Source organism: Dendrobium catenatum, unplaced genomic scaffold (genome assembly GCF_001605985.2).
Source record: "Dendrobium catenatum unplaced genomic scaffold, ASM160598v2 fragScaff_scaffold_334, whole genome shotgun sequence".
Taxonomy (NCBI): domain Eukaryota; kingdom Viridiplantae; phylum Streptophyta; class Magnoliopsida; order Asparagales; family Orchidaceae; genus Dendrobium; species Dendrobium catenatum.
The window spans coordinates 420,470-447,650 of NW_021318796.1; the positions used below are offsets into that span (position 1 = coordinate 420,470).

Genomic DNA, 27,181 nt, shown 5'->3' on the forward strand with positions numbered 1-27,181 from the left:
AAATGGGTGAGGAATTAATGGTGCAATTAAAGAGGGGGAGCCTAGTAAGGCCGGCGGTATCAAGAGAGAGGGATTTGGTAATGGGAGCAAGTAATTGGTTTCCAAATTGGCTCATGTGGTTTAGGAAGGATTGAAATACAATCCGTTTGAATTTGAATTCCCTTATGATTCGAATTCTAAAACTTTCCTAATTAGGAAATTCCAAAATTGGAAAGTTTTGCTTAGGACTAAATTAGACTTTATATATAGTTTGAAACTAAAATGACCTACACGAATATCGAGAGACCGTCTTGGTCAGTTTTTTTCTTAAATATTTCAATGACTAATAAATGTTATGACCAGAACCTTCAAATATTGCTTCTTTTACTCAACCTTACCACCTATGCTTAATAACCCAACACAATGATGACAAAAGCCTTCCAAAAATAATGATTATTCAAGTAATAAATACAAGTACACAAGGTATAGCAATGCAATTCATAATGACCACTAGAGAAGGTACCTTTCACAAATTTTAACCACACTTGAACTAGCATCAGGCTCACATTTCCTGGTTTCTACGTAAAACTCCTCCGGTTTATAAGCAACATCCTGAAGAAATATGAAAAGTGCTGTTAGCTAACTAGACTGGAATAAAGAATAGGCAATATTTTGATAAAATTTTATGAAGCAAAAAACACTTCTAAAAGGTCATTGTACCATGCTGGATATTTATGCATTTGGGATGCCAGAGTCAAACATGCAATTTGGTTCCACTCATTTTGCTATTTTTCTATAAAATTTTGGATACTTCTTTACATGTCACAAATACTTGATGGACTACACAACCTACTCTACTTTAACTCAACTATCTACAAAATCAGTATCATATTAAATTAACGTACTCATTTTCCTATTTATAAATCTCGCAATATTATTTTCACTTGAAGTATTATATAGTTTGTCCATCCCAATACAACATCAACAACAACAACATGGGGCTGTCTATATACAACAACAACAACAACATCAAGCCTTTATCCCACTATGTGGGGTCGGCTACATGAATCCTTTTTTCTCCATTGTGTCCTATTAAAAGTCAAATTCTCGTTTAAATCTAATAAAGAAAGGTCATTCCTAATATTTTCTAACCAAGTCTTTTTAGGTCTACCCCTACCTTTCTTAACATAAGTCAAATCTAATACCTCTACTCTCCTAACCGGGTCATCGCAAGGCCGTCGTTTTATGTGGCCAAACCATCTAAGGCGACTTTCTCTAATCTTATCTTCTACTGGAGCTACTCCAACCTTTTCACGTATATGCTCATTTCGTATCCTATCTCTAAGGGTAAAGCCACTCATCCACCTGAGCATCCTCATCTCTGCCACACTTAACTTATTATTATGCTTCTCTTTTAATGGCCAACATTCGGCACCATAAAGCATTGCAGGCCTCACTACCATCTTATAGAATTTTCCCTTAAGTTTGAGGGGTACATTTCTATCACATAACAAGCCCGATGCATTCCTCCACTTCAACCATCCAACTTGAATTCTGTTGATAATATCCCCATCTATTTCACCATCACTCTGAACAATAGATCCAAGATATCTAAAATGTGTACTCTTATTAATGACTTGATTGCCCAAAGTCACAATCCCCTCACTAGGTCTATTACTACTAAACTTACACTCCATATATTCCGTTTTAGATCTACTCAAGCGAAAACCTTTAGACTCTAAGGTTGACCTCCATAATTCAAGTTTACCTTCAACTCCCTCTCTAGTCTTGTCAACAAGAAGAATATCATCAGCAAAAAGCATACACCAAGGTACATCCTCTAGCAAATGTCTAGTGAGAACATTCATGACTAAAGCAAAAAGATATGGGCTTAAGGCTGATCCTTGATGTAACCCAACCGAAATAGGGAAATACTTGGTCAATCCACCTTGTGTTTGAACACAAGTAATAGCTCCTGCATACATATCTTTAATGATTTGAATATAAGCATTATTGACTCCTTTCTTTTCAAGAACTCTCCATAGCACTTCTCTTGGAATTTTATCATATGCTTTTTCTAAATCAATAAATATCATATGTAGATCCTCCTTATTTTCTCTATATTTCTCAATCAAACCTCTTAATAAATATATGGCTTCCATAGTCGACCTACCCGGCATGAATCCAAATTGATTTTGAGAAACATTAGTATCACGCCGCAACCTATGCTCCATAACTCGCTCCCATAGTTTTAAAGTATGACACATTAACTTAATACCTCTATAATTCGCACAATCTTGTGCATCACCTTTATTCTTAAAAATAGGAATTAACACACTCATTCTCCACTCATCTGGTATCTTCTTAGTCTTCAAAATAGTATTAAAAAGTTTAGTAAGCTATGAAATTCCTTCATCTCCTAAGCATTTCCACACCTCTATTGGAATATCAATAGGAATTAACACACTCATTCTGCACTCATTTGGTTTTATTATTATGCATTTAAAAAATCATTTTTTTCCTATTTAATTTTGCTACTTATCATCTTACCATTTTTATTTCATTCATGCTTAACTTAGTTATTAATGATGGTTTTACTACCCATGTTCTAGGGTGCAACTAGGATTGGGTTGGATTAGTTTCATTATAAATGTCACCCAAATTTACTCCATTTTGTTCATTATTATTAGAAATGGAACTAATCCAGATTACTTTGAGAATCAAACCATGATCTAAGAACAATTATTCTTATTTGGTTCTTGTTCTATATCATTTGTTTAGATTTGGGTTCAGTTTTTAGATTTAATTATACTTATATGCTTGACATTATTCCATGGCTAATTTTGTGTATTTTAGAGAAGAAGAATGCTTCAATCTTAGTGTATAACCCTATCAAAGATAACTGAATTTCCCTATTTCAATCTCAACAACATAACATTTTAAAATCTCAATTAAATGACATTAGCTTTACTTGGTATAATTGTAAATATTTATGTTTTAAGCAATTTGCGTGCAAACATACAAGATAACTATCAACTATCACTTCAAACAATATGAAACTTACATATTTAGAGCAAAATTATAAAGGATTTTGATTGGGTATTTGAGTCTTCCATTGAATTCTATGAAAGATAATTTTCATGCCTTCTAGTTTTGGTTTGGGCCGGTGATGGGTTACCTGAATAGAGGAATTGAGAACCGACCCATTATATCCGTTCTGCTTATTTTAGGAACCAAAATTAAACTATGCCTCATGAGAATAGACCCAAGTTGATTAGTTAGGTTGGGTTTGGGTTGATTTATGAATTCTTAGATATTTTAGCAGAGTCCTACCATACTCAGAATCATACAATTTTACTAACATAATTTCTATTTTAGAAAATTGACATTATTCTAAACTCTAGAAAGATGATAAGTTTTGGAATTCCACTTATTCACCTTCAATGCCTCTTCCTCTCATGCTCTCCTCCTACATTCCCTCACCTTAGCTTAATTTTGTTCCATCCTAATGTTGCATCATATGAGAGTGTTGCATGATTTTATTTGACATTTTTATGACATCATTATGCTTTAGGGATCTGCAATGGCCAATCACTTGCCTCCGGGGCACGCCCCCAAGATGTAGCGTGTGGTAGACAAAAGGAAAAAAAAAAAAAACTTGATCTCCTGGTAATCCAAGTAATGAATTTATGCTAATAGGTTTTGCTTGAAGCGGTGTAATTTTATTGAGTACACATTAGCTTCTTGCATGAAATGCAGTGATGTTGAATGAATAGAGTAAGAAACCTGCTTGAAGCCATTCAAGGGCAATGGACTTTGCATTGGCCGAGTAATCTTCACAAGTAATGAAACTTCACCAATGGTTAACCATTATCCAACATTTTCTGCAGGCATGTTGCTCTAGTCTAGTGTTGTCTTTGAGTCTGCAAACCTAATCAGAGAACGTAAGTTGCTCAACCATCCAATCTCTCTATCGATAACTTCAATATATTGGTGAAATCTATGGACATACTTGGTTTTTTTCTTAGCTGATAAATGTTTATATGCATAGAAGATGCACACGTAAAATAAGTGTCAAAGAATTATTATGGGAAAGATGTATATCTAAGATAGCATGAATAAAAATTATTAAAAAAAGTAAATAGGTTTAATCTCTCCTGTAACACTCATTAGAAATTATAAATAAACAAAAAATTAGGATTCATTAAGCTTTAAGACAAGGTAATAATAATGATGATGAGCCAGCTATGATGCACCGATACTTCTCCTCAAAGAGGCGTGCAGTGTCCAACACGACACTTGTCCGGCACTCCTCCGACACGTGTCGGACATGTCGAAAATGTGTCCGATTAAAAAATATTAAATACAAATTTGACGCGTGTCCGACACACGTATCTTAAATATTTTATGAATTTTTTTTAAATATAATTTCTTGTATTTGGCGGGATTTAAATTTCTTATTTCCTATTCACAACATCAAATCAACGTTTGCACTTAATACCCAATCATCGAATATTCTCATTTTCATTTTTTTTGGAATTGAAGGTATTTTCATCTCCTCTCGGTGACTGATAGACGGCATCGACGCATGACTCTCGACATCCTAATATTAATCATTTTAAGCACAAATTCTAGTTAAATGACTTATTATTTTCAAATTATTTTTAAAATTATACTTATTTAATTTTTATACACTATTTTTTAAATATAAAATTATAATAACATGTTCAACCCGTGTCCATGTCCTATATTTTTAATAATTGATGTGTCCGTGTCGTGTCGTGTCGTGTCCGTGTCGTGTCGTATCCGTGTCGCCGTGTCCGTGTCTGTGCATCATAGTGAGCTAGAAATTGTTATCTATCAAGTAGTCAACTTTTGCATCTTCATTTTAGTTTTAACTCATCTTAACGCATCATTTTGAAACTTGTCACATATGAGGTCCCTATGGAGAAATTATTCTTTGCGGAGACCAGACGTAGACCGCCGTCCGGAGACCAACTAGAATGCTCTACATCAGTCGTACCGAGTTGTATCGAGCAGTACCGAGCCATGGCACCGAGCACAAAGGTGACGTAGCGCATTTTGATTGGTCTTCGGACGGCGTTTGGCGTCTGCACAAAATAATTAATCATCCATGACCCTTATATCTAAACTCAATTATTGTGTTTCTGAACCATATATTTCATTGCTTCTATGAAACTGGTGGTATTATTATGCTTTTGATCGGTCAAAAAACATCTTTTTTAAAAAAAATTTTCACATCTTTCTGTTCCATCGAGAATCAGGTGCAAGGTCGAAAATTTGATCCAGATGGAGCTTACATAAGAAGTTGGATTCCAGAGCTTGCAAGAATGCCCACAGAATGGATACATCATCCATGGGATGCTCCAACATCTATACTGAAAGCTGCTGGAGTTGACTTGGGATCAAACTACCCAAAACCAATTGTTGACATCAATATCGCAAGAGAACATCTTGATGATGCTTTGTCCACTATGTGGGAACTAGATCGAGCTGCGAAAGCCGAAAGATTTAACGGTGCAGGCGAAGTTGTCGCGGACAATGTCAAAATGCAAACTTTTGATATTCCTACAGTGGTTGTTAGGCGAGAAGCTTCCGACATCACATCATCTCTTGATCAAAGAGTGCCATCGTTTCATAACATGGATACAAATTTTAACAAAAAGCGAAGTATAAATTTAGATTATGTCATGAAAAAGGAAGTTGAATTCAGAAATAATGAGAAGGGAACTGTAGGTGAGGAAGATGATTTGAGATCTACTGCAGAATCCTCATCTGCTAAGAGAAGAAGCATCAGTGAGGCTCAATTTTCTGTACCACTCCCATGCTATTCTGAATCAGAGAGTAAAAATCAATGCGGGTATGATGCTTTCAAGCCACAATTTTTTAGAGGTTCACCATCAACACAACCAGTGCAGAAAGATAATGCCATGGAAGCACAGGTATGCTAATATTTGAAGATATGGATTCTTTATAAACTAAATACATGAAAAATACCTGTCCCTGTACTTGCCCTTTAAAATATTGCAGATCTCCAACTTTCCTGATTTTATCTGTGACACATATAAGATGAGCTAATAACCATTTGTTTGCTTGAAAGTTTGAAAAATAATGTTTTGAAGGATTGTTAAATTTATTAGATACATCAATTGATTTGTTCAGGTAACCCTTTTAAAGCTTCATCAAATGTAATGTTCTTGATTTGTTTAGGGAATTTTTATTTTAGTCATTTTTCCATTATCTAGCTTTTATTGGTAAATACAAAACAGGATTTTCTCATCAATTTACAAACTTTGCCATATATTTGGCCCAATTTTTGGAGAAATTATTCTGTGCGAACACCGGACGGTCCGGAGACCAACCAGAACGCACCACATCACCCAGTACACAGCAGTGCCGAGCACCGATACCGAGCAAAAAGTGACATGGTGCATTTTGGTTGGTATCTGACGCCGTCCGGAGTCCGCACAATAATTTTTCCAATTTTTGCACTACTCTTGACATTTTGTGGTTTTATTGCTTCTTTAACCCTTTCTTTCAGTATGAAGAGGCTGATGTTGAGAGCTGCAAGGAGGGTCTGAGATCATGCAAGAGACCTGCTTAGTTGAGGAAAATGGAATATCACTCTTTGTAATTATTAAATAATACCTTTATCTTGATGATATTCTAATGCCATAGCACAGTGATTTTCTAATTGTTATGTTCATGTTTAGGAAATTTTGATCCAAATAAAATTTGCCAAAAAAGTTAAAAATATTGGTGTGTATATCTTTTGTAATTAATTTTTACATCCTAATGTGTTTAAATTTGTAGTTGTTGGAGATTTGTTCACTCATATGCTTTTAGGCTGTGTTGTTTATATATTTATTTTATTATATTTTTGTATCTCATGTTATTATTTGTTCATAGAGTGTATTTTCTTATGATTTTTTATAAGTAATGGTGCAAAAAAAAAGTAATTCAAATCAAGTTTATGAAGGATAAATTTGAGTTAACTTAGTTTTTGTTTGGGACCACTTTCTTTCTGCTTTTTTAAATAAGTTTTTTAGTAAAAAAAAAAAAATTAATTTTTATATTAAAAAGTTGCTTTATATAGGAATGCCATCCTAAACAAGTCTTAAAATTAGTCTCTTGACTATTTGTTTATGGCCAATTTAATCTTATAGTATTATATTGTATAAATTCAAAAGATCTCTATGAGATTAAATTGAGATTAATTTTGTAGAGTTGAGAGATCAAGATTTTGTTTGGGATAATTTATTATTATTATTATTTGGTTATTTAAAAATATTTTTGTATTAAAAAGGTGCTTTCAAAAGTAATCAGATTTTTTTTTAAATGAAGTTTAAATTGGGATAGATTTTACTTTTACATGCACAGATGAGTTCCCAGCATGCCATCTTGAAGCACAAACAACTTAAATTTAGTACTTATAAGTATCTTTGGTAGCGGACGTTAGCAGGCTCATGGACTGGGCATGTTGGCAGCCATGCCCTGGGCACGCTGGCTGTTAGGCTTGGGCACGCTGGCTGCCAGGCCTTGGGCACGCTGGTTGCCAGGGCCTCCGCCTAACTAATTATTCTTTCGCAATATGAGGACCATAGAAATGAAAGGACTACTATATTGATGGTTGGCCACACAAAGTAACCACCAATAAATTGAAGCAGAGTATACGACAACTCATGTGCCAATACGGTCTCCAGCACTTCCACATCAACAAGCCCAATGACACCAACCAGTATCGAAGAGTAAGCCAACTCCTACGACGAGCGAACCAAAGGGTCAAAGTAAAGATGTGGACGGCGAGCTCCCGCAATGCGCGTATAGTAGCTAAGTTTGGGCAAGTTGAACATCCATATAAGATGTAAAATAGCAAGCGACATAGGGAACTTATACTCCAATAATGCCAATGATTGCAACTGACATGACATATCGATTTAATCTTCCACATCCAACAATCGAAGGCAAGTGTTTCATCCCTCGCATGACAATCAATTATAATTATAATATGTGGAATAGTTGAGGGATGGATTGGAGCAATGTGATACTCTTTAAGATTAAATTGGTTATATACTAATAATTTGGGGATTAATTTGAGATTTTCTTAAAAAAATTTATATCTTATGCATCATGAAGCTGAAGCCTAAAAATGATGGGAAATCTTTAAATTCCTCTAAGATGGAAGTTGTTTGCTGGAGCAGTTAGTGCTAATTATTATTTACCGAGAAATTAGCAATTTACTTTTTTTTTTTAAATAAATTGGTATATGATATTTGATCAAAAAAAAAATTTATGATAAATTTTAAAATATTATATTTATTTCAAAATAAGTGTAATAAAAATTCTAATTAAAATTTTATGTATTGCATTTATTTGTTATATTTGTTTTAATAAATAGAGTGAGAGAGAAAATATAACAATAATGATAATATTAAGGTTTTGTTTGGAATAATTTTCTTATTATATTTAAAATAATTTTTAGTATAAATTTTTTTTGAATTAAAAATTTTGTACTGAAAAGCTGTTTTAAAAAATAATAAGAAAGTTGTCCTAAATAAAGCCTAAAGTTTCGTTTGAGATAGTTTTTTTTTTTTTAACTATTTTATGAAGCAATTTGTTGAAATATTTGTATTTAAAGCAATAAGAAAGCTATTCTAAATGAAGCCAAAATCTTCAGAATTTTGTGCAGGGTTAATCGTATGTTTTTTGTTTTCATTGTCTTATTAAGAGTTAAATTTTTATTTAAATCAAATAAAAATAGATCATTTTTAATACTTTCTAATAATTTTTTTTAAATGTTCCTATATCTTTCTTAATATAAGTCAGATCTAATACATATAATCACCTAATAGAGCCACCAGAAGGTCGTATAAAATAATATATATATTTTTTTATTTTCATTTGTTAAATGCATAGATATTTTTTATGTTGCAAACTAGATTCCTTCATGTGATCTTAACATAAAGGCTTTGATAGGGCTTCCAAGTGGATGCTTTTGGCCTCTGAGAATCTCATAACATGTTCATAAATATTCTTTTGTGAACTCTAAAGTTGACATTGGCCTTGCAAATTGTCCTTTAGTTTGGTTTGTAGCCTTTTCATTTGTTTCAATTATTTATTTATTTATTTATGTTTTTTCATTTGTTCCATCTGTTAAATGTTTTGCATGTTGTCTTAACATTAAAAAAAAAAAAATCATATTTATATGCTGCCATATGCCCTTTGTCAAGATGCTCTTTTCTCAAACAATTAAGCCAAATGATGGTGTACGACAGTTGTTGCAGTGGACGGGGCGATGCTAGGGGAAAGTAATGGCAGACAACGACGATTGCTTGCAGTGGCCAGAGGCTGTGACTGTTGGTGGCACTAGCTGTGATAGTTGGTGGCAACGACATTTGACTGACTAAAATCTATTAAAATACAAGCTTATAATATTTTTGTAAAAGTTATGTTAAATGTAAATAAAAGAAATGATTTGCAAAGTTATAGATGTTGATATTGCAACTTTATGAAGAAAGAGTCAAATGAGCAAAATTAATTTCATAAGCACAAGAGGAGGAGAGGGATTACAATGTGCAATCTTTTAATGAACTATGAAGTTATTTTTCTATTTGAATCATGATTATTAAGTCATATTAATTTAAAGAAATAAATTGTTGCTTCATATATCATTAAATAAATAAATTTAAGTGCAAAGTTAATAATTAATACATAGAAAAATAGATTAAAAAAGGGGAAAAAATACCATTTCAAACCATTTAAATAAATATTTGATGGGGATCTATCAATAGAGCGTCTATGCATACAAAGCCAAAAACCCAAAAAAATAGGGACAATCATTGATATATCATACATAAGGAGCTAAAAAATTTTTTTTTAAAAAAAAAAAGAAAAGAAAAAAAAAAAAGCATACTTAAGGAGCTATGTAACCTTTCCAATAGAATTATTATCATTTAATTTGATCATAAGAAATCTACGTGTTGGGTTGCTCATAGGCTCAGTCCAATATATGTCTAAGAGAAGGTAAGGATATTCTTATGAAAATTGATCATGATGTTTTTAAATTTTATATTTGAAATAAAAATAATATAAAATTGATTGGTTATTTATGTATTATATAGATACATATATATTTCAAAATAAATTCAAAATTTTAAAATTTATCGTGGTTGAAATGTGCACTAGAAATGCTTATTGTCACATAGAATAAAATGCTCAACATTGATACGAATGTACTTTATAAACTAGTGAAGGGTGGAGAGAATCATCTCATGCTCATATTTCAAGGAACTTTTGAGGAGAGACTTATAGGATGTATATAATAAAAGCAATTGTCTATCGACACGACGCTTCAAAATCGAACACGAATCGAGCTTAATGTCGAGCTTGTTCACGAACTTCAAATGATGTTGTTCGCGAACATAAATGAGCCGAACACATTAGTGTTCAAGTTTGTTTATTTAAGATCGAGTATTTAAAAGATTGTTTAAATTTGTTTGTTTAGTTAATTAAACGATCACAAACGATCTTTAATCGAACCGAACAACGAGTAGCTCGTCGAACGTTTGGTTCACTTGCAACCATACTTTTCAACATGATCATATTTGAGTTAAGTTCGAAAGGGCTAAGGGAAAAATGACTAAGTATATTTGAATTTATTAAATTAATCAATACAATAGATGTCAACAAAAAATGGGTTTAATTAGATAACATTCACATCCATAGTGATATATAGAGGATAAATGTGATCTATAGTTCTTATGAACAAATCTTTATTTGATAAAGGTAGCCCTTATGATCTATAATAGGAAATCTCCCTCTATAATAGACTATTATATAAAGCAAGGCTTTGATTTGAGTCCCCTTAATTATTATGACATCATGAGAGCATCATATATACTAAGAAGAGTGCTGAACTCTTACATACTATCCACTACAAATATTAACCACTTGTTTGGTCTTTTGATTGAGCGGGAGGGAGAGCGATCGGATCATCTTGTTAAGTTATGTTTATCTTGCCCTTATCTCAAACTATCTTAACCATATATCATGGAAGGAATTTTCCATAATGTAGCAACACTTCAAAGGTTTCATCAACATCATAATGATGTATTAATATTAAAATCATACTGTGTGATATACATCATAGTATATGATATATCATATTTTGATATAATTTTAATAGGATTAATTTGTATTAATTAAGATAATTCAAAAATTAATTTAACAGCACTATATAATGCATATCATTCCATATGATCAGTGTGATTATCTCAATCAAATTGATAGAATAAATTTGTTTTAATTATAATGATGCAAAATTTGGACTAATTATACTATACAATATGCGTCATACTATACAATCAATTACTTACAAAATAAATTTAATTAAGGCTTTGTTTCAGATGGCTTTTTTACTATTTCTTAAAACAGCATTTTAGTAAAAAAATAAAATCTTTTTACTAGAAAGCTGCTTTAAGAATTAATAAAAAAAGTCATCCCGAATAAAGCCTTAGACTTCGTTTGGGAAGGCTTTTTTACATCTTCTTAAAGCAGTTTCTTAAGAAAAAAAAATAATTTTTGTACTCAAAATCTGCTTTAAGAAGCGATAAAAAAACGGTTCCAAAGGAAACTTAAGTCACATTATTTATTGAATGATTAGTGAGATTTAATTTGAATACGATCATACTAATCTAAAATTTAGAATCATTTAAGCTCGACTCCGCATTAGTATACTTTAACTCCAATAAATAAAAAAATAAATTGTTATATAATTTCTTATGAATAAAATTTTGAAACATAAACTATAAAATTTTAAAATTAAATTTCGTTTATTTGAAATTCATTATTTAACCCTTCACATTGAAAATTTTAAAAAAACGTGAAACTAATTTTTATTACATTTCACATTTGGGAAAAAAAAAAACAGAACGTGATAAATAATATTTATAAGTCAACTGCAACGTGTTTGCTTGCTTTGATTATGACATGGCATTCGAATATTCGGAATATAAAAAAATATTCTAAATTTCGTGGATTCGGCCGTACAATTTGGAAGGCGAAGGCGATGACGGCTGGTCAATTCTACGCCTATTCTATAAATGTTTAAATTTTGATTATAAGTGAATAAGTTGGAGCAAAATCAAAATTGGCTCAGAATCATTTTTTTAGTTTGGAGAGGAGCTTAAAGTCAAAATCTTGAATAAAAAGTGCTTTCTTAGTAGCTTTAGATTTCATTTGGGACGACTTTCTTACTATTTTAAGAGCAATTTACAGTTAAAAAATTTGTTTAATTAGAATTTTTGTAATAGAAATTTGCTATAAAAAAGTGTAAACAAGTTTTCCAATACGAAGCCTTGCTGTTTCTTACAGTAGCTTTAAAGTATAATTTATTTTTTTTTAATTTTTTACTTAAAAGATGTTTTAAGAAGGAACAAAAAAGTTGTTCCAAACGAAGTCTTAATCTTCATCGTAAAATTATCAATTATGAGTTTCATGTGTGATGCTAAACAACCTTCCTTTCATGGTTGTCATAGAGATTGTGCTTCGAAGCTATCGACCATATTGTGTCTCTCGTATGCACCTTCCTTTCATGCTCGTCGGACCACCGCTTGATACCCTAAGCTCCGCTAGACCACCACCTGACATCCTAAGCTTCATTAAAAATATTCCCAAGAGCATTTCAGACCACCACCTGATGTCCTAAGCTCCGGTAGACCACCGCTTGATGCCCTGAGCTCCACCAGACGATCGCTTGACGCCTGAAGTTCTGTCGGACCACCACCTGATGCTAGAGTTTTGCCGGACCACCACCTGAGGCCCTACGTTATGTCGGACCACCACTTGACACGCTGAGTTCCACTGGACTACCATCTAACGCTTAGAGTTCTTTCGAGCCACCTATGGACACTAGGGTTCTACTAACGGACACCCAAACTTTCAAGTGACGCCAGAATTCTTCCAGATCACCGGGTGACCCTGAAGTTCCACAAGACCATCAAGTGACACCGGACTTTCATTTATCCATGACTTCAATCATACGGTTGATATTTGTAATCTGATCGCCATCGTGGGAGAGTCAACCCACTGTAATTTACTCAAATTCTAGTGGAATCATTTTCAATTAGGCCAGGTCCCGTAGTTTTTCCCCTTTCTAGGGTTTTTCACATAAAAATATTGTGTTCTTTATGTGTGAGATGTATATCTGTGCAATGCTAAAATGTAAGATCATGACTCTATCACCGCGTATATTCTAGCCCACAACAGTTTGACTCCATATGTGGGAACCTTCAATCCCACTATCCTAAGCACCACTTCAATGGCTAAGAGGCATAGTTATCGCATCTTGGGAGCCTCCCACTCCAACTCACACTAATCCAGAAATCCTTCCATGAACCAAGGACGCCAGACATCTATCTCTTTTCATCCAGGTGGGCGAAATCCTGCCGGGGAAGGGACATCAAGATCGTCCCTGGAGGATCAGATCCGGAAGATGGAAGAATCTCAAAATGAGATTCTTCAACTCCTGTGAGAAACTCGAAGACCGGTGCTAACACCACAAGAAGAGATTCTTCTCCCTCGAGATCCACCAGGGCTTAAAGATGTTCAACCCGAATATTTTCATGTCGAGATTCTCCTTCCACCACCATGGATGCTCCCTTTAACACATCAAGATAACGAGCTTACTGACACAACAAGCTCTACTCATCCTTCGCGTAGATCACCAACCTTACATTCCTTTGGACGTCCCTGAGGACTTAGCCCGACAGCATATTATTGAACTCCCCCGTAATGTCCTACGACATACTATGAAGACTAGTATGAAAGGAGTTTTCCACATGAGGTATAAAATAATATTTTCGTCAATGGGACTTCTAGGAGCCATCACCCATAACTGAAGTCATCTTTCGACACCCCATTCCAGTAGGATTTAAACTACAGAACATAGATTCTTATGATGGGACATCTGACCCGTATGAACATATCGATCACTATATGACCATTATACATATCTAGTGAGCCTCTGACACGCTCCTGTACTAGGTCTTTCCAGCTACCCTCAAAGGGAAAGCTCGAACATGGTTCGATTCACTCATTGCAGGAACCATTCCAACGTGTCACGACCTATCCCGGTTAGCCCAAATTAATGGGGCCAAAACTGACGGTCGTACGGTAGTTATAAAAAAAACTTAATACTTTCTTTTCATAAATAACATCAACACAATAAACATTCATTAACAACTTAGGAAAGAGCCACTAAACTTCCAATATAAACATTTCTAATACATTAAAAACATAAAAATTTCTCAAAACATAAAATAAATATTATAGTTGTCCACAACACAACATTTAACACATTACAACTATTATACATAAAAACCTGCTTCCTTGAACTACTCTACACTGGTAAGTAATCAGTCTCTCTGCCATTAATTTTTAATAGGTTCTTCTGAAAATTCATTCCCATAAATATGGGTGAGCCAACGCTCATCACATAAGAAGTATTTAGTATAAATTCATGAAATAAGAAAAAGAGAACATCATGCATGAAAATTTTCATTCAGAAGAATTAGAGAAAATAAAAAAAAGTATACTTGACATTTGGGTATGCATATATTATATAACATTTTATATACTTAGTTTTCTTTAACTTTTTCTTAACCTTTCCATTCTTCATAATTTTTTTTATTCATAACGTTTCCTTATTTCTTAAGTGCATAAAAGCATAAAGTGTGAGTCAAATTTGGCCAAACATTTCATTTAGTCTGAAGACTCATTTACCAATTTGCTCCAAGAAGCCCTTTACCATTTTGCTCTTAAAAGCCCTTTACTAGGTGGTACTCCGGATCATCATGCACATTCAATCATAATATTTATCATAGAAATTAATTCATTCAGAAATTCATATATATTTGCCTAAATTATTTCATGCTCAAATGTTCTCATGTATACCTAAATTTTATTTAAAGGACATGCCATATCACTTAACCTTATAAGTTTAACATTTAATGTAACAATAAATCTAAACACAAAAATTTAACCTTTCTTGAATAATAACAAGAAGAAATTTCTAATATGTGATGGTTGCATGAAAAGAAAAATTTAATAACTAAACATATGCATTATTTCAAATACAAGAAAATTTGAGAACATGAATTTGCTTTAAATAAAAGTACCTATCTTAAGAAAATATCAGACTTGCGAGGATACTAGTTAAACTTCTTGATGCTTTTCCTTTTCCACTTCCACCTCTTCCACATCTAAATCTATGAAAAACCCAACATAACTTAGCTCATTTTCCATAAAGGAATTTTAATTTCCATATTAGCCACCATAATATTTTATAATTATTAATATGAATTTTCATATTTATTAAAAACTCAAATTTTAGGAAACCTAAATGTCATTTTTCTCACTTTATAATCATGCCAAAGTTTCCCTAAACTTAATTAATAATTATATTAATCAATTTGGAATTATTTTCATTAAAATTATTGAGTTTAAAATTTTAATGAAATTACCAACTTTCATTCATTAAAAATATTCCCAAGAGCATTTGATACATAATTCGTTAAGGGATTTCTCTTGAAATCCAAAAACATGAAAATCCTAAATTTTTCAATCTAAAAAATTTTAGGAAAAACTTCATTTTTGTGGTTAAATTACTTTCCCTAACATTCCCTATTAATTTTTCAAAGAAATTCTAAGTTTTTATAAAACCCTAGAATTTTTTATTTAGAAAAATTTGAGAGAAATGGAGGAATTCTAAAATTTAAAGTATACCTTAGTCTTCCATTGGCTCCCTCTACACTTTCCCCCAAGTTCAGATTTGGAATCCACCAGCAAAGCCGCCGCCAGAGTCTCCTGTCGCCTTGTTTGTCAAGCCCTTTTGGGTTTCGGCTGAACGAAATAACCCAAATGAAATGATGGGAGCGAATGGATTTTGGTCCCCTTAAGAATTAGCTGTTAGGTGAAAATGCAATTTGTCCTAATTGCCCTTAAGTATATTAAAAGTCCATGAAGTAGAGAAGGGTATTTTAATAAATATCCATTTTATTTAAAAACTTCAATGATTTTTAATTTCAAATCTACGCCAAATTCACTATAAGTCCCTTATACCAATTTGCTTGAAATTTAATTTACAATTTTATAAACTTATTTTTGTCAAAATCCAAAGACTTTAAAAATTCACTTAAATTTTGTCGCGACGTATTGAAATGCGTGCACCGCTTACGATCGACGTTTTTGGATTCTACACAACGTTCATCAAATTAGCCAGTGTTTGTGTAATAATTTGTTGCTAATCGAAGGATGGTCAAAGACTTTTCTCACTTCTTAAGAATTTGCTAGAATGAAAATGAGTCCCTTAAGAAGTACTTTCAAAGATTTTTTACTAAGGCCTAACAAATTCCAAGGGTAGATCCCGAGTTACTTAGAGGTGTCTTTCTCAGAGGGCTTTATCCTGGCCCCTTCAACTCATCATTCATACAAGACACAGTCTATTCATATGTGGATATGATCCATCGTATGGAGGCACAAATATTTGCCGATAAAGCCATTATTACTCATAGGAAACTATTTGAGTAAATAGTTGAGAAGCATAAAAGTACCCCAGGGACAAAAATCTATCCTAACAGTAGAGGAAACAAGAAAACTATAATCTACCCCCTAAACCCTCACATCTGCGATGAGAGCCTCACCAAGAAAAGGAGTACATGCCATTTAATATATCTTAAGCAAACATGTTGATGGCCATCCAAGACCAGGACAACGTGAAGTGGCCACATCCTTTGAAGCTCAACGTCAAAAATCAGGAGCAATACTACCACTTAAATTGTAACCGCGAACAAACTACTGAAGCATGCAGGCGACTCAAGGATAAATTGAGAGACTGATCTGACAGGGATATATCTGACAATTTATCCAAAACCCACATGCACAAGATGAAGTTGGTTCCGCTGGGAGGAAAAATCAACATCAAAGGTAATCATCGAACAATCATTAAGTGGTTGGTGAAATTGAAATCATTGTTAGAGGTCCTTCAATGCCTAGTCAAGTCCTTATTGTAGCCTGCAAAGAGCCAACGTTGAAGAAGTCTCACATCAATCACTCCATTACTTTTGATGATTATGACTTAGAGAGAATAAAGATCCCTCATCAAGACCCACTCATAATTAGTGAAGGAATTGGTGATATGTGCTACAATGTTAAGAGGATTTTGGTCGATAATGGGAGCTCTATAGATGTCCTGTTCTACTCCATCTTTTTCAACATGGGCCTCCCTAAAGATAAGCTACAGCTAGCCGTAGGTCCATTATACGAATTTGAAATCGACATGTGTGAGTGGAAGGAACGATCAGTCTTCCAGTTGTACTTGGAGAATTCCCCTGTCGAGCATGCTCCATCCAATTTATTATGATAAAATCAAAATTGGCCTACAACGCTATCATTGGAAGGCCACTCCAATCAATCATTCAGATTGTTGAGTCGATCCTTCACATCAAACTGAAATTTCTCACCCTAGCAGGAATTCGCATAGTACGAAGAGATCAGCAACTAGCACAATCCTGCCATCTTAGGCAGGCTCAACCTTGCCTATCAATTATCTTAAGTATCAATGATTTTAATCTTTAGAGTGAAGATATTTCTCAGAGGGCTTCTCCCATAGAAGACCTTAGTTGTGCCTCTATATCAAATGAGCACCCTTCAAGAATGGTACAAATCAGATTGCTTCTCTCAGATGAAAAGAAGAAAATGTATATAGATTTTTTACATATGAACTAAGATGTTTTTGTATGGAGTCTGGCCGATATGCCCGGAATCAACCCTGAAGTGATTATGCACTCCCTCAAGGCCAACTTGGCGTCTAAGAGAAGCAAAACTTTGCACCAAATCATCAGCAGACAATTGACCAGGAGGTTGATAAGCTTGTAATAACTAAATTTATATGAGAAGTGTACTACCCCACTTGGTTGGCAAATGTTATTATGGTTCAAAAGGAAAGTGGAGCTTGGAGAATATGTGTAGACTATATAGATCTCAATAAAGCCTTCCCCAAGGATGGTTTTTCACTTCCTCGTATTGACCAGTTGGTTGATGCCACCTTCGGACATCAGGTGATGAGCTTCATGGATACCTACTTTGGATATAATTAAATACAGATGGATCCTGCTGATGAGGAGATAACAACTTTTCAAACAGATAAGGGAATGTATGGCTATCTAGTGATGCCGTTCGAGCTCAAGAATGCTGGAGTAACATACCAATGCCTTATGAATAAGGTTTTTAAAAACCTTATTGGGTGCACTATGGAAGTATATATGGGCAATATACTAGTAAAAAAAGCCTTGAAAAATCTCTGTATATCTCTAACTTGGAGCAATGCTTCTGCCTCCTTCGATCTTATAATATGCATCTCAACTCCTTCGAATGTGCATTCAGAGTTACCTTAGAAAAATTTTTGGGGTTCATGGTTATCCACCGAGGGATTGAGGCCAATCCTGAGAAGATCAATGCCCTAAGGGACATGGTGCCCCCAAGAAATATTAAGGAAGTCCATAGATTAAACGGAATGATTACTACCCTCTCTCATTTCCTAGCTCGCTAATGAGACAAATATCTACCCTTCTTCATGATCCTAGGAGGTGCTCGTAGCTTAGGATTTTAATGGATTAACGAATACTAGGAGGCTTTCGAGTAGCTCCGAACTTATCTAGCCTCACCTCCACTACTCTCAAAGCTAGTTACAGGGGAAACATTATACATATATATATCCATTTCCTCCCAGACTTAAAGCTCAGTCTTGGTCTGGGTAGATGATACTGTTCAACACCCTGTTTATTATATTAGTAATGTACTTTTCAAGATAAAAACATGCTACCCATTAGCAGATAAGACAACCTTGGTGTTAGTCTTTTCTGCCAGAAAGTTAAGTACTTATTTCTAAGCATATACGATTGGGGTCTATACAAACCTACAATTGAGAAGTTTTCTCCATAAACCTGAGGCATCTGGAAGATTGATCAAATGGCCAGTAGAGCTTGGAGAGTTTGACATCCATTTCTTGCCTAAACACGACGTAAACGACACAAGTTCTTGCCAACTTTATGGTTGAATGTAGTAACCACGCCTCTGACTACCATTAGATATGTCTCCTTCTTATTCATGGTGGACCTTATATATCGATGGAGCTTTTGGGAGTTTCGATGCCGGTGCTGAAATCTTGTTAATTTCCCCACAACAAACTACACTCAAATATGAACTTTGATTGAAGTTCCCGGTAATAAATAATGTAGCCAAATATAAGGTCCTTATGGCTGGATTGAGGCTGACAAGCGATTATGAGTGCATGACTAGGTGGTTCACATCGATTCCCAGTTAGTCACCTCCAGGTGGAGGGAGAATTTGATACCCATAATCAACTATTGGCCTAGTACTGCAAAATAGTTAAATCACTTTTGGCTAAAATAACGAAGCATCAAATCATCTATATCCTCAAAGAGCAGAATATACGAGCAGACACTCTCTCCAAATTGTCAACTTCTATAACTCATGATATTTTCAAAAGAAAGTATGTCAAGGAGATTCACTTTCGAAGTGTTCAGGACCTATGGGTTATACAATCAATCAATGAGTCGAGAGAGGCTTCTTAGATCGATAGCATTTTAGCTTTCTTGTAAAATGGTATTCTTCCTAAAGACCCGATAGAGACAACGCGACTTCAGAGGCAGGAAGCAAACTTCACTGTTATTAGTGGAGAATTATAAAAACAAGCCTTCACAGGGCCATACCTCAAGTTCTTGCTCCTTTAGACGTAAATTATACACTTCAAAAAGGATATTCAAGCATTTATAGAGAGCATATGGGTGGAAGGGAATTATCCAATAAAATCATACTACAAGGGTTTTATTAGCCCATGATAAAGCAGGATGCACTAGAGTTTATATAAAAGTACAATATTTGTCAGTTACATGCTAACCTCACTCATTTACCTGTTATGGAGATCTCAGTATTATAGAGTTCCTAATCTTTTGCCTAATGGGGGATTGACATAATGGAACCCTTCCCTATAGCCACCAGGTAATGAAAGTTCATCATCTTGGATGTGAACTATTTCACCAAGTGGATGGATGCCGAATCTGACAAAGATCACTGAAGCCAATGCCAAATAATTCTTATAGAAGAATATAATATATCATTTTAGTATTCTAGCAAAAATTATCACCGATAATAGAACTCAATTCACTGTAAAGATCTTTACGACATTTTGTAAAATTTTTATATTTAACCAGTACATACGACTGTAGCCCATCCTCATATAAACAATCAAATGGAGGCCACCAATCAGACTATATTGAAAGAATTGAAGACATGACTAGAGAAGACTGGGGGGGCAATGGGCTGATGAACTCCCAAATATCCTCTAGGCCTATCATACCACAACCATAACTCCAACAGGAGAAACCCCGTATAACCTCTACTTTGGCACGGAAGCCATTATTCCCGTCAATATTAGAGTTCCAAGTCACATAGTTCAAACTTTTGACTTCAATACCAATGAGGAAAAACTCAGATATAATCTAGACCTCCTTTTAAAAGTAATAGACAAGGTGATGCTCAAGGTTGTTGCTTATCACCAAAGAATTGCCCGTCACTATAATCTAAGGATGAAACCATGACACATATCGATCATAGATTTAGTTTTGCACAGTGTCGAGGTAGCAGGAAAGATCCCCTAATATAACAAACTCTTTCCCCTCTGGGAGGGTCCATACTTGGTGGTAGCCATGGTGAAGCCCAAAACTTTCAAGTTGAAGAATACTGAGGGAAAGATGCTCCATCGGACCTGGAATGTAGAGAATCTTCGTAAGTACTATTAGTAGAGCATAATAGTACTACTTGTTCTAAGTATTATATGTCTTTAGTGTTGAGTGTTGTTTATCTCATGTGTTATTTTTGACGTTTATAACTTATTTATCCCTCAATTATATCAAGGTAGTATGACATTATAGTAAAACTATATTCCCTCATTTAGTTTTATTATTATCTTCTTTAAGTAAGATCGTAATGATAGCTTCACACAAACTGTAAATTTTAATCTTGAAATTCTTGATTCGAGTAATACGAAATTATTATTGCAACTCAATCATTGGACGATCAGACCTAGGGGATTCGATCTGACCTATTCTATACAGGTTAAAAAGTATCAAATAATGTTTTAATCAATATTCTTGGATAGGTCAAATATCCTAGGTGGGTGTCACTTAATTTTCATATCCTTGATTCGAGATATATACACTCTTTGTTGCACCTCAATTAATGGATGATCAATCCCAGGGGGATTCGATCCAACCTCTTTTACACATGTTAAATAGTGTTATATAATGCTATAATGAATAACCTCAGAAAGGGCAAAAATTCTTAACAGGTGTTATCAATATCCTAAAATACTTGATTTGGGAAGACTGAATCTCAATCACTGGATGTTTGGTTCCAAGGGAATCCAATCTGTCTTCCTCCACACATCTTAAAAATGTATTGTATAATATTGTAATTAATAACCTCGGATAAGTCAAGTGCCTTAAAAAGAGCATAAATAAAATTCACTCATGCTGAATAAGAGTACTTAAATATTCACTAATCAAATAAAAATATCAACAACTCTCTACTAAATCATAGAAGATAACACATATGAATGCAAACACCTAATACATAACAATCACTAAGAAAGATAAAGAGATACAACTAGTGGAATTAAACTACGACTTAATGTCTATAATCTTAATATCCTCCTAAAGAGCAAAGGCTTTATGCAACTCACTTTTTATCTCATCACCGTTTGAATCTAAAGTAGAGTCATCTGAAGTTTGGTTGGGGGTCAAACCTTTAACTTCAACTCCGATGTTCAGCTATACCAGATGAACTCCCTTCAGGAAGCCCCAGATGAATCCCTCGTTCATGCACTGTTTCTCCAAAGCCTTCACCTCTACATCATAAATGTGATCACGAGCCTCCTGAATGTGGTCTTGTATGATAATCTTGTAGCCTATAGACTTTTTAAAATCTTTGATAACTCTCAAAGATTGTAAGATAGACAAAGAAGCCTCCTTCTTAGCAATAAGAGTCTATGATTTATTATTCTCTGCCTCGAGCGCTGTTATCATCTCTACGGAGGCCTTTTGATCCTTCAAAAATTAGGTGATCATTACTTGTGCCTTCACGAGGTCAATCTGAAGTTGACATGTCTGCTGATTTTGAAGAGACATAATGCACTATATTAACCAGCTCAGTCCTGCAATCGTATAACTCCACCTCCAACACCTTTGTCTCTTTGGTCTTATGATCGTACTTTCACTTGTACTCTCCTTGAAGACATTTGACCTTAAACAATTTGTTGTTCCATTCATTCAATGCCTCAATAAGCTCGACCTCAAGATTCATACACTGTGATAACTAAAATAAGGAATAAAGGTGCGTTAGAAGTAGCCCCAAAAGAAAAAAAAGAGAAGAAGCGTTAGAAAGATGTTACCCACCAAGTCATCAGCTTTGAAGCATCTAATAGACTGATGGCTCATGTCATCCCCAGGGATACATAACTTGGCTGGGGAAGAGTCAAGTGGAGCCTTTCTTATACTCATCGTAACCCCCTCCAACTTCTTCTTCTTTAACAAAACCTGGGGGTCATCACCTCTCTCCTGTTGTTTAGGAGTCACCTTTGAAGCTGGGGCAGGGAGCTCGAGAACCTTGGTAGAAATCTTCAGCTTCCTTGTATTATACTTCCAAGCATGAAATAACAGTCCGACCCTGAACAAGAACTCTACTTCTATATATTTATTCAAGTAGCGAACCTCATATAAAAGATGTTCGATATTGGGTACCTTGAGGATCCTCATTATGTCTTCTTCTCCGACATGCAAAGGGGCTGTCAATCCCTCATCTTCCCCCACTTCAGGCTCCAGTCATTTTTCATAAAGAAAATTATGCTGGCCTAGCTCTTTAAGGATCCCACGAACACATGTCTAACCATTTGGATCTCAACGTAACACGCTCCTATGTATCACTAGTGAATCGGTCCATCCGTGAAAGGTGCTTAGGTGTCAGAACGACTCCCCGATCTCTGAAGAGCGCAATCAGCCCAATCATCACCGACATGGCTCTGTACAAAAATTGGGACAAATTCATCCCACATCACACAAAAATCTTGATCAGCTCAGTAGGAGGTGGAAAGCACAACCCTGCTCGTAAACTGGTCTAACAAACGATCAGGTACCCTGGAGGAGAAGGCTAGCCTGATCAGACCTTTTAGGGACCGTCGTCACCACATCATTTGAAAAGTGAAACTTTTTATGGACAATGATTAGAAAATTGCCCGTAATGGTGGATGCAACATTATCTTCCCTCGCTCCCTTATTTGGCCTCCGCTCACCATCATGCTAGGCAATAAGGTCTCCTCTGACTCCGGCTAAACACAACTAACTGCCACTGTTGGCATTGAATACGAAGCCACAACCGCACGGGGAACACGGTAGCTACGAGCAGCACAAGCAGCAAGCCCGGGCAGGCAAGCGAGCAGGCAGGTGGACGAGCGTTTGACATTTATAGAGCAATTCAGAATCTCTACACCCAAGATAAGAGTATGTTTGAATTTTAAATCACACAAAAAATTCTCCAAAGCTTGAGACACATTTTTGGACTTCTGGAGCTTTGACGCTTGAAAATAAAGGGGTAATTTATACATCCTAAAAAAATTATCTTGATCGGGCACGTATCTCGAGGTAAAATCAAGTTGGAAACTTCCAAAATTAAAATTGGGACCATCTAATCTCTGATTTTAGCAAACTTATAATCAAACTAAACATCTGAAAAATATGAACCCAACGACACCAAATTCAACCCAATCCGAGCCCCAATTGGTCCAAATCAAGGGTCTGAAGTGTTATTAGAAGGTTTGAACCACAATTTGGATTACCAAATGGTTTCCAAACATTACGTGCCTATAGTGGAATAGTGCGGCTCAACGATATGAATCAAATGAGCCGAAGATCACTAAATTCTGATATCACTAAGACATTCAAATGTTCATCAAACAGTTAACAATTAAAGGATTCAGCATCAGCCGTCCATGCAAACCACTCCTTATTTGTCCTTGATCTTCCACCTATTTACAGGCCATGCCACTCAAAGAAATCTATAAATAGAGCCCGCTATTGAAAAGGGGACCCCTAAGCCAAAGGCTTCAAGAGAGAGATCAGAGATCGCTCTTGCCTCCTTGCTTCCTCGACCATTGCCCGGAGTTCCAGCAGACCACCACATGACATCCTAAGCTTCGTCGAACCACCGCTTGATGCCTTGAGCTCCGCCGGACCTCCACCTAACATCTTAAGCTCCATCGGACCCATGCTATATGCCATGAGATCTGGCAGACCACCACCTGACATCCTACGCTCCGTTGTACCACCGCTTGACGAGTAATTATTAAGTCCGGACAAAAAACTAGAAATCTGGATGTATACCGAGCAATACCAAGTGCTCAATACTGAGTTTCAGGTGATGTGGCGCGTGATTATTGATCTCTGGATGCGTCAGGTGACTTGACGTAATAATTTCTTCCACTTGACGCCCTGAGGTCCGTCGGACCACCACATGATGTCCTAAGCTCCGTCAGACCACCACTTGATACCCTAAAGTCCTTCGGAACACCACCTGACATCCTAAGATCTATCAGACCATCGCTTAATGTCAGGAGTTCTGCCAGATCACCACCTGACACCAAAGTTTAGCCAGACTACTACACGAGGCCCTAAATTCTGCCAGACCACAGCTTGACGCCCTAAGTTTTGCTGAACTACCACCTAATTCCCGGAGTTCTTTCGAGTCACCTACGGACACCAAAAGTTATACTAACTGATACCCAAACTTCCAAGTGATGTCAGAATTCTGTTAGATCACCGGGTGACCCTAAAGTTCATCCAGACCATAGTGACGTCGGGCTTTCATTTACCCCTGACTTCAACCATACGGTTGATATTTATAATCTGATCGCCTTCAGGGGTGAGTCAGCCCACAACAACCTACTGAAATTCTAGTGGAATCATTTTCAATTGGGTCATGCCCCATAGTTTTTCCCCTTTCCAAGGTTTTCCACATAAAAATGTTATGTTCTCTATGCATGAGTTGGATATTCGTGCAACGCTAAGGCGTAGGATCATAACTCTATCTCTGTGTATATTCTAGCCCGCAACAGTAATGTACATGAGCGTCGACGACAACAACGATGATGGATGCTGTGAGCAGTTGCCAAGCTATGCAATGTATTTAAAAGAGGTTGAATCGAACAAATTCAAATTGCATTGAAAATAAATCTAAAAAAAAGTTCTAAATACACAACAGATTACTTTATCTTATCTCTTATATTCCAATCAAATAACTAAATTTTGATAACCCCTTTTTATTTTTACTCATCAATCTTTTTTCTACAAACAGAGTCTTAGAAGAAAAGTAACACAACAGTTATGTGGCCCCATTGAAAATTGAAATTGAAATTTTTGGCACGATACACAGCTAATATAAGATTAATAAAATTTTTTATGCATTCGTTCTGTCTCTCTTAGTGTTGAAGCATCAAAAACTTCTCTAATTGGGCAAAATCCTTTGGAAAGAAAATAAATCAAACATTTCATGAGATTTAGGCTTTGTTTTAGAAGGCTTTCTTATTGCTTCTTAAAGCAGCTTTATAGTACAAATTTTAATTTTTGCACTAAAAAGCTGCTTTAAGAAGTAGAAAGAAAGCCGTCCCAAACGAAGCCTTAGGCTTAGTTGGGACAATTTTCTTATTGCTTTTTTAAAAATAATTTTTTAGTATAATTTTTTTTTAACTAGAAAAATTTATATTAAAAAATTATTTTAAAAAACATTAAAAAAATTATTCCAAACAGAAGCATAAAATTTTTTGAATTAGAAAAATTTATACTAAAAAAATATTTTAAAAAACAATAAAAAAAATATTCTAAACAGAAGGTTCAAAAGAACCCCTTTACCATTTGGCTCAAAAGAGCCCCTTTACCATTAATATTCCGCATCAAACATGCACATGCAAACATTCCTTATTTATTCATAAAATAGACTTTAGCATGCCATTCATGTGTATGGTCTAATGTTCTCATATGGTGGATACATGTTTGCATAATTACATGAGAAAAGAGAGATGCTCATATATATTGCATGTAGAAGAAGCCATATGCATTACGTGTAAAAGAAACATAAGTTTTATACTTTCTACTATCATTACTTGAGAAATTTGCATTTGTATCATGTGTTTAAAAGTATTCATGTAGGAACATGCTAGCTACATATGGAATTACAAGTATATGCTGATTAGGGGTATTCAGGTGCCTCATATGTGCTCTTTTTGCAATTGTTTTGTTGAAAAGCACAATCATCTTTTCTTTGGTTGTGACTTCTCATTTAACATTCTCAAATTTATCTTACCCGAAGTAAACTGTTTCTTGTTGAGGCCCACATTAGCTCAGGTTTTGGAATTCTTTATCAATTCCAATTCTTATAGCAGATTAGTGAAGGATTTTTGCTGCTTATCTGTTAGCTGCATTTTGTACCACATTTGGCATGAAAGAAACAACCGTCGTTTCTCTGATTTGAGAACCAATTCGGTTAGACTGATTTGCAACATCTCTACTGCTATTAGATTTAAAATTTCAAGATGGAAAAACAACGAAAATCTACTCCAAAGGTTCACTGGCATCTAAATCTTTTTGGGTTTTTGCTATGCTTAAAGTTTTTCTAGAACGTTTTTACTTCTGGTTCTGCCTACGGTTTATGCTGCAATGTTTGGCTATATGGTTTTTTGGGAGTTTTGGTTTTGGTTCCTCTTCTTTTTCAGACATGGGAAGATCATTTTGGTGATTGTGGCTGGTTTTTCCCTTCAGTTCAATACTGTTCATTTTTTAAGAACATGGTGCTCATTTCTTGGGTATACAGCTTGGTTGATTTCCGTCTTGATGGCTACTACTACTGGAGGCAATTCAACAATCAGACGATGATGAGCAAGACCAGATCCTACTTTGTTGCCATGGAGGGCCTTTATGGCAACCTGGCACGTTTCTTTGGCGCGTTTCATGTTGGCTGGAGGCTCTGCGACAGCCTTCTTCTCTGGATCTGTAGGCAA

General features: G+C 35.0%; 1 protein-coding gene across 4 annotated transcripts in view; it reads left to right on the forward strand.

The window, feature by feature from the left end:
* LOC110096955 (cryptochrome-1) overlaps positions 1–6,831 on the forward strand; it is a 42,775-nt gene extending 35,944 nt beyond the window's left edge. For all 4 annotated transcript variants that reach the window (XM_020823124.1, XM_020823125.1, XM_020823126.1 and 1 more), the window contains 2 exons: positions 5,265–5,942; positions 6,542–6,831. In XM_020823124.1, the coding sequence (XP_020678783.1) occupies positions 5,265–5,942; positions 6,542–6,604 (741 nt within the window). In that variant the 3' untranslated portion in view covers positions 6,605–6,831. The remainder of the gene's footprint in view (positions 1–5,264; positions 5,943–6,541) is intronic.
* The last annotated feature ends 20,350 nt before the right edge of the window (positions 6,832–27,181 follow it).